Raw genomic sequence first — 13428 nt, 5'->3', positions numbered from 1 at the left:
TACATCCTCTCGAGCTATAGGGTGGATGCAGGTAATCCCGACCCTGAGGATGCTCTCCGGCACTACTATCCACTGAAGATAGTACATGTAGACTTGTGACATAATAATACACTCACCCCAACACATAGTTATGCTTTCTATTATTGCCTCTACGCTATTTCAGAAGAACACATTAGACATGCCATTTTTTTTGCTGATTTTGTTTCTTTGGCATCCCCTGACAAGGAATCCGACTGATACCACTTTGGCATCATGAACATTTTGAGTTTATTAATGACCCCAAAATTGCCGGGCTAAAATTAAAAGTGCTCACATTTCACTTCAAAATATACCAAATTATTCGTTTTGGCTCATGGATTTCAAAAATATATTTGCTTTTTCAATCCGACCTGTGGTTCTCTCTTTAAGTGGCTTAAACGGTCAGAGGTAAATATTCTATTTGTACAGGGGTAAAAAAATAAAGATGCTCCGATTTTTTTGAAAATGGCAGCAAATTGTTCATCTGCCAGAAGAGATTCAAATAAATAATAGTTTGCACTATCTACAATGTCAAGTTGCCTAGATAGGAGAAAACAAAGGTTATTAACCATTGACTCAATGGTGACCTGTGACATTTTGATCAAACAACAGTTATAGCAAGCCTGTGATATCTTCAGTTTTATGATATTGGTAATACCTGAATTTAGGAGAAAAGGTTATGCTGAAATCTGCAACTCCGTGAAAATTCTGCAACTCTAAAATCCTGCTTTCGATATGATATTGTTGTGATTTATTCTGTAAGAATGATCGTGCAGATGCAAAAGATGACCAGCAGTGACACCTGTATGGGTTGTATTGTAATGACATCACCAAAATAATGATCATTCCGGTATTGTTATCTACTGAAGATAGCACATGCAAGCCTTTGACTGTGATCCCTTTGTCCCATTTCGAATATTGGACAGGGAAGTAGGTATCCGCTCAGTGACTATAGACACTATTCGACATGTACTTGCATTAGAATACCAATGCTTGCGAGCAAATGCCAGCACACTGCAAGTAACATGCAAGAAACTTGCATGACATGCCAGTTTCTGGCAAGGGGCACTTGACAATTTTCAGCAAATGCAAGTATAGGCCAACACTTGCACATTTAAATCTGTTTACAAACATGAAATTTTACTGCAGATGACACATGCATTTGAGCCATGGGTTTCAAGTCAAGCGATTTACAGGGATCTACAGGGTGGCCCAAGAAAAAGAGGCCCCTCATTGCGCTCCATTTTCGCCTATTTCTGAAAAGTTGATCAAATATATGTTGGTATGTAAAGAAACCTATAATTGTTAGCTTTAATAAACCAAAACAATTATTTCAATCGGCTCACAACTTTTGAAGATATGTCATTTTAAAGACAAGTACCCGTTTTTCACTCTGTCCACGGATAGCAAACAGAGTGGTTGGGATGGGTCATGCTGTGGAGTGGCCTGCAAGATCACCAGACCTCACACCACTTGATTTCTTCATTGGTGGTAAAATTCAAGATCTTTGCAAACGTATTACTGCTATATTCGCGAGTATCCGGCACACAAGGTTGGTACGCAACGCAATTGATGCAATGAGGACTAGGCCTGAAACATGTATTCGTCAAGGAGGCAACCAGGTAGAGGGCAGAGCAGCACAGTAAACTCATTTCAAAAGAACCAAAGACAAACTAAACAGCCCTTTTCAGGGCTACCTTTTAAAAAAAAAAGAAAAATGACATGTTGTCAATAAAAAGAAAGCAAGAAACAACATAATAAAACAAAAAGCCTAAAATAACCGAGAAAAACATTTAAGTAATTGCAAGTATAGCAAAAGAAGTCACATCCCACATCAATTTCGCCCAAATTAATGACACTTAACAAAATCCATAGCCCATAAGCCCACCGGTAAAGCCCATTCCCTAAAAAAAAGTTATCATCGAGGAATGTTTTATATTCATGCATGGTATAATGCACTTCTCAATCTTTGAAGTTGCCAAACCTACTCTGTGGACAGAGTGAAAAACGGATACATTTCTTTAAAAGGGTAGGGAAGGTGGGGCATAACAGAACACTTAACCGAGGATGCTCTGTGGCGTCACCATAAGTAATATGACTGTAAAAATTATATGTTCAGTTGAAGATTGTATTTACCTTTAATATACCATTAACCAATATAACTTGAATCTTACAATTTTTTATAAAAATGAAGAAATATTTTCAAAAAAATAAATCCCACTATCGGGGCAAAACGGAACCATGGGTGTAAACTTATATCAGTAGTTCCACCGGTAGACCCTAGGCCTAGTTATAGGCCTATATTCACTTACAATATTAAGTGGGCCTACCATCTCTGTGGAGTGAGTGGTTAACTTCTTATAGACCTAGTAGGCGTATAATATGTATGACCAATATTTGATTAGAAAGAAATATTAAGTAGGCCTACCCATCTCTGTGGAGTAAGTTAACTTTTAATCATTAATTCTATCTGTAGGCCTAGTTTAACTTGCCTATGTTTCAGCGAAGTGTTTACCATGCTCGAGTAGGCCCCTAGATAACGCCTACATTTCCTTGAGTGAATACGTATCATGTCCAATTGGGGCAAAGCGGAACCCATCTGTGGGGCAAAAGCGCCGGGGCAAAGCGGAACCCTGTTCCGTTATGCCCTACACTAGAGTTCGCTTTGCCCTATACCAATATTTTAGGAATATGTTGCATGCATAATACATTGTAGCAAATAGGCCATGCAGTACATACAGCTCAAAGCTAGTACCTTAGTGTTTATAAAATACACAATTATTTGGGAATCCGATATTAATGAAGTAAAATTTCAGCACATTAAACATCTACATATCTTACGTCAGACAGGTTGTAAATTTTTTGACTCGATCTTGCTCGGATGTCAGTGGATTGTTTGTGATCAAATTTTTGTTGTAAATCTGCGTGGCCATACTTGTGTTCCTCAATATAATTTGCATAGACGGCAGTATTGCCAAGGCTATTTTCCCCTATGGGTCCGTTTTGCCCCGGGGGTCCGTTATCCTATATCTTCAAAAGTTATGAGCCGATTGAAATAATTGTTTCGGTTTATTAAAGCTAACGAGTAAAGGCTTCTTTACATACCAACATATACTTGATCAACTTTTCTAAAATAGGAGAAAAAGAGGGCGCAATGAGGGGCCTCTTTTTTTGGGACACCCTGTATCTAGCACATATCTTCTTGTCCCATATCCAGTTATAGCAAGCCTGTGATATCTTCAGTTTTGTGATACCGGCAATACCTAAATTTAGGAGAAAAGGTTATGCTGAAATCTGCAACTCCGTGAAAATTCTAAAATCCTGCTTTCGATATGATATTGTTGTGATTTATTCTGTAAGAATGATCGTGCAGATGCAACAGATGACCAGCAGTGACACCTGTATGGGTTGTGTTGTAATGACATCACCAAAATAATGATCATACCGGTATTGCTATCTACTGAAGATAGCACATGCAAGCCTTTGACTGTGATCCATATGTTCCTTTTCGAATATTGGACAGGGAAGTAGGTATCCGCTCAGTGACTACACACTATTTCGACATGTACTTGCATTAGAATACAATGCTTGCGAGAAAATGCCAGCACACTGCGAATAACATGCAAGAAACTTGCATGACACGCCAGTTTCTAGCAAGGGGCGCTTGACAATTTTCAGCAAATGCAAGCATAGGCCTACACTTACGCATTTGAATGTTTACTAACATGAAAATTTTAATGCAGATGACACGAGTATTTGATCCATGTTTTTCAATTCAAGCAATTTAGAGGGATCTATCTAGACTGTAGTACGCATAATCTACTGCAGATGGCAAAGCAATTGATCCATGAGTTTCATTTCCACATGCTATCTTGAGACAATGCAAACCAGGGAACTTAAAAGTGCTCCAAATGATCCATTGAAGTGCTTGTTTACGCTCTTCTTCTTATCCAATTGCCTCAGATACACAACTCTATCTGGACATTGTGTAAAATTACTAGTCAGGAAAGTATGAACTGAGCTTGTTATTCCAATGTGTTATACGTAGGCTACTCCTATAGTCAAACAAACAAAAGTTTTGCTGGCTGATAATTTTGTTTGATACAAACAAAGTTAATTAGGCTAAGCCATTAAAGTCAACAATCCCCAAACCTCCTAGCTTGAGTTGTAACAAGAAATCTTTTAACCAATCAGATGAGAAGAATCTATATCATTTGGTATATATTGACTGCTTTTTAATCGGGGCACATTAATATGATAAAGCAAAATCATTCTTAAGTTGGTGACATTCAATTTTTATCTTCCTATATCAGTGATCTTAATCAAATAAGCTACATTTTGCTGAAAACCAAATCAAAATTGGACGTTTAGTTCCAGAGATATGAGCAAATGAAGGTTTTGAAAAACAAGCTTCCATGGAGTGAATTATTATTCACCTGTCCCTCAATTGAATAGTTTAATAGCCTGTGGTTATCTGGAATCAAGTACATTGTAGGGGAAAGTGGGGTAATCCCGGGCACCTTTCGTTAAGCCTACACAGGTACAAGATTAAATAAAGTTCATCAGGAAAAATCATATCAATACAAAGTAGGAGTAATGTTCTAACTAGTAATTAACATCTATGGTTAATAAGTTATAATTAAAAAACAAAATGGTAAAAAATTATGGGGTAATGCCGGACACGGGGTAATGCTGGACACATGATTGTTGCTAAGAGGGAAAGTGGAGTAGGATGATAATCCCCTAGAATGTATTAGGTACTTCTGTTACCTCAAGCATACAACTATGGGGGCTGTTGTTGTTGTCTATATTTTGAAATAACAAGTGTCCGCATTACCCCATCTGTATAGAGACGCATGTGTGTCCGGGATTACCCCTCACGGTCCCGATTTAATTTTTCAGTGCTTGTTCTACTAATCCATTTTAAGATACCAAAATTCATACATCCAGCTAACAATCAAGTATCAAACATAATTTTCATCCATACTTCATCTGTGTCCCTTGTCGCATTAACTGTCACCCAGCTAATAAATCACTTTTCAGATAAAAAGTCAAAAATGACAATTTCTGTTTTTTCACAAAGAAAGACGAGACCCAAAGCGCTAGTAGTAGTACACGTGAGGTACACCTTGAGGTAGCTAATACCCTAAAGTAGTATAATAGTGCCACCCTTCTCCGTTTAGCTGCAATCGATGTGTCCGGGATTCCCCACAGTCCGGCATTACCCCACTTTCCCCTATAGTTGAGCATGAAGTCAATTTTATCCTGGAATTTTTATGTGACTGCCTCTCCCTATAGCTGCAGTGTCAATGGCTTTTATTTGCATAAGACTGCTAACAGTTATTCTAACTAATAACAAGTGTAACCATTGTCATTGCTATTATTATGGTGATTTGTGCATCAATTGTATTATTTATATATATGCTACCATTGTGAAATTAATATAAATATTTTTGTAGGTGAAGTTATGAATCTATGTGAAAATAAAACAATCTGAATCTGTGTGTACACACATAGCCCTGTCCTATAGGCCTATAGCATAACAAGAGATACCATGTGTAGGCTTTGACTTATGGTGAAAATCCTGTTGTGAATGCCGTGACCACAAATCCTCAAGCACCCCATATAAGGTTATTGCCAAATAACAGTTCCTATTTGACATACAAGGCTGCAGAACATTTTGATTTATTGTAACAATGTGCTGGAGATTACTCAAGTTGTGAATCTGATCAGGATAGGCAATTATCAATTAGTGAGTACATGTAATTTAGAGGTTTTGGCCAAAACCTTTTAGAATAGTTACTGCAAATAAGTGGGTGGAACAACACTGTTTTGTGGGTGGAACAACTTCACTTAGATGTTTTGACCCAAACCTTTTAGAATAGTTACAATGTACTGCAAATAAGTGGGCGGAACAACACTGTTTTGTGGGTGGAGCAAAACTATTTATACAAACACTCATTAACTTTTAATCACTTGACTGTACTTGCATTTGATTTGAAAAGAAACTTGCAAGAAACATGCAATATAAAAACAGTACTTGCATGTGAATGCAAGCATTTGCAAGCAAAATCAAGTTTCTTGCGCATGATACGCCGGTATTTCGGACAAATTTTTACTAGGGTAATACCTGTTTTGAGATGGTCTTTCATCAACAATATAGGTAATAGCCATATAAATGAAAGTTTTGACAATAATGAAATTTTCCAAAATAATGAATAATGAAATCATGCCCTCATATTTCACTGAAAAAAAATTTAAGCAGGTTTCCAAGTAAAGTGTCGGATACATGCTGTAAAGACAATAAGGCCTATAAAACAAATGGTGTTAGGCCTTATGGTCTTAACGACACATAACAGGCACTTTAGTGGTAACCCTAATAACTTTCACTTTGTGTACCAACATACCCACCCTGTCTTACACCGTTTGAAAGAAGCTTGACGTATCTCAACCTAATTTTGCAATGTTTATCAATTAATGTAGCGAAACGACTTTTCTCTAGTTACATGCTGCACTGAGAAAATATTTTGTTAGCAAACAAATAGTCAAGTGACTCTGCCATATCATAAGAGTATTTTATAAATATAGCAATGGTATCCAATAGGAAAGAACTATAAAACTTAAGTAGAGTTACGCTGTTCTGCCACATGCATTATCATACTCGTTGCAACCGTGTTTTGCTTGAGAGTTTGAAATATGTCTTATGCCATGAAGCTTACGCCATGACATTCCTTTGTAGTCTATTGATGAGGGAAAACTTTAAACTTGCGCATTATCCAGCGCTTAGCACACGTATTGGCACAACGCACTGAGTGCAAACAACCATACACTTGGAATAAAGTTTGCCGGGTGCATCGCGAAATAATCCAGAGAAACATTAAGGTTGTGCGCCATGAATTGGGGGCCAAATGTGTTACATACTAAAAAATTGAACAATTTACATGTTTTTGTACTTAAACTGATGTAATTCATAAACTGTTCAACAAAACCCTATAAAATTATATATCACTATAAAGCTTAAAGTACCAGGAATACACACATACAAACAATTGGTCAATATACAGGGTGCCACAAATGTCATATATAGGGTGGAAAAGTTAAATTTTAGTTCAAAAAGTATACTATTTTGTTCCTCTCTTATTTACTATCATAAACACCTGTTCTACTAAAACCTTTTTAGATGTGCTAATAACATTGTAGGCTTTCAAAAAAAGCAAACTTGTAACATGATGAGTTATGTTGCCTTACTGAGATACAGGGTGTTCAAAAGTTGTACATAATTTTTATGATTTTTCCTCCATGCCCCACACAAAAACCGGTGGCATATTTGAATTCCTCATAAAATTTCCATCCAAAAAATGTTAACTTTTACAGCAGTGGGGTAACTCCTTCAAAAAATATGACCTTCAGAACATTTCGGACCATAAATGAATACTTAACACAGTGACGTATAGGAAAATCCTAGAACCCATGACACATAATGCAGCACACTTGCAAAAAATCAACTTAGCTTGGAGTAAAACTGGTCACATTTCAAACTAGACATAAATACCAAAACAATGGTACATAATCCATCTCAATACCTTGCTGGGTTATGGAACTTATGAAGTTACAGTAAAAAATATATTTGTGAGGCGCTAAAAATCAACATTCCCTATACTTTAACACATGCCTCAACCGTAGGATCCTCAACCGTAGGATCCTCCACCCCTGACTTCACATCCTTTGAATTGCAATATCTCAAGAAGTAAACAAAGTGTGAAGTTCTTTCTCTCCACAATTTGAGCAAGATAAATAAGTAACAAAATGAGACCAAAACTAGTTCAGTACCATTCTTGGAGATCTGGGACAAAACGTCCCGAATAAAATGAAAAAATGTAACGCCTCCACCCTTTTCCTATACCCCAATTCATGATGCACGACCTTAATTAAGTTGCTTCCATGAGCAACATGCAAATATAGCGGAACCGGTACTCTTTGATTCTGCCTCAATTGATTTTAATTCATAAACATTCATGTATTTTTGTCATAGAATTTGCCAGCCTTGGTTATGAAGATCATGCGAGGTGCTGTTGCACCGATCTCAGATCAGTATAGTGAGGATCTCAAGAAACTTTTATTGAATATGTTGCATCTGGATCCTGATAAACGGCCAACAGTAAATCAAGTCATTGCTGAGCCTATTGTTATCAAGGCCTTGGTTAAAGTCTACATGGAGATGGGAAGGGTCAAGTGCTCAACAAAGTAAGTAGACTTTAGCAGAGTCTTGAACTTTTGATCTCAATATAAGATTAGACATACCTCAAAGTACAAGTTAGTGTACAACAAAAAGTTTTGGGGTCAAGTGTCCACAAAGTCACTGATTCCTAACTTGGGTTGTCAGTCTCCCAAGGTCAGAGCTGTGACAGCAAGTTTTAGGTTCATATAATATTGTGTTGAGATCAAAAGTTTAAAATACTAAATCATGTTATATTTTTTAATAAGTCCATTTGGCTTCCTGCAGACAGTAGCATCGGCATATGATAGATGTGTGATCAAAGGCAGTGTATAAGTGCGCAAAGTTACTGCTCCTTACAGATACACAGGCTTTGGTCATGTGACGCGTGTATCACACACAGATGCTGCTGTGTCATGGATTATACCAAATGGAGTATACCAACACAGCTGAATTTTCATTCTAGTGTAGCAGGGCCTGATGAATTTGAGTCCTTGACTAAAGTCAAAATATAGCTGCATTGAAATTCCTTGGGCAAGGAACTATTTGTTTAATTGTCTCGGTTTAAGCATACAAGAACTTGGGGAACTGATCCTGGCTGCTAAGGTTTATTGGGCTTTGAATAGGGTGTGCACTAATTCTTAGCTGCAAGTCCCTGATTGTTAAAAATGGTTTATTATATCAGTTGCTAGGCTATGTGTACCTAGCAACTGTCAATCAAATATGGGGTACGCACATTGTTGTCGTGCACACTTACGTAAATTTTAGGCTAAGCATTACTTTGTGTACTAAACTGCCTAGCAACTGTCAATTCAAACTGCCATGAAGTAACTTTTTATACAGGGATTGAATACAAGTGTCACAGCACTGGTAGTGTTTCAACTTGTCAGAAATAGACAACTGTGTTTACTTAAAGTGATTCAGGAACCTTGCTGCAAAACCCCAGCAACCTTAAGTTCTGTTATAATTTTTTTGGATATATTTTCAGACTTCCAAGACCATCACTAAGGAAGACTTCTGATGGCAAAGGAGGAAGCAGAGGAAACAGTTCAAGAGCATCACATAGAGGTAAGATAAGACTCTGAAAACTGTAAAAAGATAGCAGGTGATAAGATTAAAGTGATATCTTATCACTGACATAATAATTGAATAATTACCATCTTATCAACATCAGTAGGGCTTGCAAAATGCTTATAACAGGAGCCGCTAAGTTAGTCGTGCATACCCTTGTTACCAGCAGACTGGACTATTGCAACAGCCTCTTAACAGGCATTGGCAAATCTCTCATCATCAGACTCCAAAATGTACAAAGCACTTCAGCCAAGATCATCGCTAAGCGTAGAAAATTTGACTCAATCACTCATGAACTTGTTGCACTCCACTGGCTCCCCATACAGCAACGCATCATTTTCAAAGTCCTCCTGTTGGTGTACAAAGCTCACCACAAACTGTCTCCTTGTTACATCTCTGATTTGCTTCAGCCACAACCGGTTCATCGACAACTACGGTCATCAACATCATCTTCTCAGTTTCTTGAACTCAGAACCCATAGTGTGTCATTCGCAGACAGATCTTTTTCATGCTTTGGACCAAAAGAGTGGAACAAACTTCCCACCCATATTAGGAATGCTCAGACTGTTGGCATTTTCAAAAAGTTGCTAAAATGCCATCTGTTCCAACAAGCCTTTTTGAATCTGCCTTTCAGCACCTTTGAACAATTGACTTTTGTATATTGGCACTTTATACATTTTTGTTGTTGTTGTTTGTTGTGGAAGAAGGGCCCAACTCCATCAAAACTGTTTTTCAGATATTAAGAAAAAACTTAATATTTGAAAAAGTTTTTAGACAGAATTTTTCATCTTCAGGGGAGCTTAAAGGAGGATTTCGTGATCCTAGCATCCTCTTTTTATGACATTTTTCAGTAGATATCCACGAAAAAAGCTTATTTCCAAAATTTCAGTTGATTCCGATTTTGCGTTTGCGAGTTATGCATGATTATGTGTATTACACTGCTCCATAGACAATGTGTTGTAATTTCGTTCTGGTGCACCAGAACGAAATTCAAATTTGGCGATATTTTTGCTAAACGAACTAATCTGCAAGAAATATTTGGTACATAAACATTATGTAGCCAGAGGTATCCAGTGGTGTAAAAATCTCAACTTTTTATGGGAAAAGTGGGGGGATGAGGGTGTGGATCACGAAATGCCCCTTTAAGTACATGAACATACAGTACAACATACATTCGAAATTATATATGATGTTCCCATGGCAACGGTACCGGTCTTAATACGAGCTGGAGTTGGGCCCTTCTTCCACTAATTATACTGCAAGTGCCAGTTCCGTAAGCAGATGTGATATAAATGGCTACAGAAATTTGGTAATTATCCATTTTTAATTCAGTCTTCAATTATAGATTACAAATGATATTAAAAACCAGGGGTTGAAATAAGATCTTCTGAAGCAGGGGTACCACCTTTAAAAAAATTGCCTATGGTCCATATGTCTTTGTTGTGAACCAGCAGCAATTTGATATCATCCTGCAGCAAATGCAGAGCAGAAATGAATACCATGCTGTTCTGAAGGTGATTTGGCCTTAATAACCTAGGGCAATTTTCTATTAGAACCAGGACCATTTGTAGGGTCAGCAGGGGCAACCCTGCTTATAAAAAAAACCTACATCAGCTGTTAGAGGTATAGGGCAAGTTAATGCTCCACACAGTTAAACTTAAAGAGTCAACTGTATGGCCAGTAAAATTCAAATGTGTGTGGGTATTGTAACAAAAATAGCACAAAACTGTTTGACCTGCTGTATTACCTGTAAATAAAAAGCACAAAGTTTCATAATCCTTGACCTATCATATTATTATTCACACAGGTTCCATGGCAAGTGTAGTACTTGATGGCAGCACTGGTTTAGCAAAAGTACAACCTTTGTCATCTATTTATTGCTGGGGTCATGGGGTCACATCACCTGTGAGATTACCTCTACCACACAGTGATACACAGATCACACAGGTTTCAACAGGGAGGACACAGAAAGCTGGTGTTACCAAAAATGGAAGGCTGATTATCTGGGAGGTAAGTGTACTGGGGTTATAGGGTCACATTACCTGTCAGACTGCATGTCCCTAATGTATAGGGCGATTTCAAGAAAGGTCATTAGCCGGGGGGGGGGGCACTTGTATTTCAAGGTACAGCGCTGTACCTGTTTAGGGTGTCAAAAACACCAAAATTCAGGAAAAAGGGTATACTTTTCCAAGCAAAATACTTGCTTAGGGTACCAAAGTTTAATGGCAAAATAAAAAAGGGTGAAATAGGCTTAATGTTTGGCTTCTATCAGAACAAATCGTAAGGTAAAACGTTAAGAAACATCAAACTACTTAATATTAAACAAGAACCTGAACATGAATTTTTACTTTCTTAGTGTTAAAAAATGGTAACATACTTGATGAGGGTATGTTTTGCATGCGCTGAGTAATACTCGTTTCGAGAGTCCATACATGATCATGGTGTCCATCACGTAATGTAAGTGCCACCCGGGTCATTAGTTCAAATCTGCCTAGAAGACATGATGTGCGTAAAGCACAAAAGAAATCCCCAGTTGAAGTGATATTGATTGACTCCTTTGGTTTGTACTTGTTCCATGCATCATGTTTTCTGGAGGCAGATTTGAACTAGTGACCTTTTGTGAAATTGCCCTATAACAATCCACAACTGCATTGTCTTGAGGTGGCTGGATACATACAGGTACACTGCTGCCCAGCTACCAGTTCAGCACCAGTCCAGTACCAGTGTTTGAGCGCCTCGAGCGGCAATGTATATTCCTGATTTTGATGTGTGTACTCTAGAGTACCTGCATGGGTACTCTAGAGTAACTGCCCAGTATACATCTGTGGGCATCAGAAATAAGAATTTGGCTGTGAATGTGAAGATCTGAAATAGATCCTTTCTGCTCAAATTTATTAAATGCCTGTATTTTGCACTTATTTTCGTTCAGTCTCCCAGTGTTGGTAATGATGCTATGTTACCTGGTGCCACAGAACAACAAATTCCTACATTTGTACCAAGGTATTTGGAAGGCCAGTCAGCCGTTACAATACGACATGTGTCATGCGGGGACATGTTCACTGCTTGTCTTACAGGTATGTATACAACTACATTGGGTATGTTCCCTTGTACACAATAGACCATTCCTATTATTGACATTTTCCTGCTGTTGATGGGTGAGCATGGATATCACATGCTTTTTGCCCTCTCTTTCGTTATTTTATAATCATGTGATACCCTCCTTATCCTTGCTTTTGTTATTTTATAGTATGTGGTATCCATGTTTACCCCATCAACAACAGGAAAGTGCCAATTATAGGAAGGATCTATATCTTTGTATTTGTAGACTCTATTATTCATTACTTGATAGAGCAATAGATTTGGTACCCCCTTATGATATAACATGTTTCATGCGGGTCAATGTTATCAACCACAATTTTTCATTATGTATGACCTGTGAGATATTTCTAGATGTTACGTAATAAAATCTACATTTACTATAGAAAAATTACCGTATTTAATTCATGTACATCGTGGAACATACTCTTTGCATGGCTTTGCATAGTAAGCTGTTGTACGCAGATAACCTCGCATATATGGACGCGTAGAGTAGTGTTGTACGCACGTGTATTAGCATGATTAGTCGCAGAGTAACAAGCGTAGTTGAATGTTCCACGATGTACACAAATTAATTTTTTTTTTCTATAATGCCAAACTTGATTTCCTATGTTACAGATCGTGGTATATTAATGACCTTTGGTAGCGGTGCACATGGATGCTTAGGACATGGCAACTACCATGATGTCTCGCAAGCCAAGATAGTGGAGGCATTACTGGGTTATGAAGTAGACCAGGTGTCGTGTGGACAGGCCCATGTAATGGCTGTCACCAATGAACATGAAGTATTTGCATGGGGCAGAGGAGATAATGGTAAGCTACTAGTGTTTACTCTCTGGACAATGGTGTGTCAAATGAAACATTTTCCTCAAATTGGCCCAACTTTGGCTCCAAAATTCTTCCAATGACTATTTGTTATACAGAATTGCAAATTCTATGTCTAATTTTCACTGGGTCAAAATCACGACATGATGTATCGACTGCTCAGTGCCAGAAGTGGTTAAGCGCAATAGCTGCCATGTGTAGTT

General features: G+C 37.8%; 1 protein-coding gene across 1 annotated transcript in view; it reads left to right on the top strand.

Annotated features, from left to right (window-relative positions):
• Positions 1 to 13428, top strand: part of LOC140141292 (serine/threonine-protein kinase Nek8-like) — a 59917-nt gene that overhangs the window by 37088 nt on the left and 9401 nt on the right. Inside the window, exons 6-10 of the mRNA XM_072163117.1 lie at positions 8051 to 8262; positions 9222 to 9301; positions 11112 to 11314; positions 12234 to 12378; positions 13019 to 13213. Of these exons, the coding sequence (XP_072019218.1) occupies positions 8051 to 8262; positions 9222 to 9301; positions 11112 to 11314; positions 12234 to 12378; positions 13019 to 13213 (835 nt within the window). The remainder of the gene's footprint in view (positions 1 to 8050; positions 8263 to 9221; positions 9302 to 11111; positions 11315 to 12233; positions 12379 to 13018; positions 13214 to 13428) is intronic.

The sequence above is a fragment of the Amphiura filiformis genome, chromosome 19 (assembly GCF_039555335.1).
Source record: "Amphiura filiformis chromosome 19, Afil_fr2py, whole genome shotgun sequence".
Taxonomy (NCBI): domain Eukaryota; kingdom Metazoa; phylum Echinodermata; class Ophiuroidea; order Amphilepidida; family Amphiuridae; genus Amphiura; species Amphiura filiformis.
The sequence above is the reverse complement of the archived record's forward strand: the minus strand, read 5'-3'. Positions and strand labels throughout refer to the sequence as shown.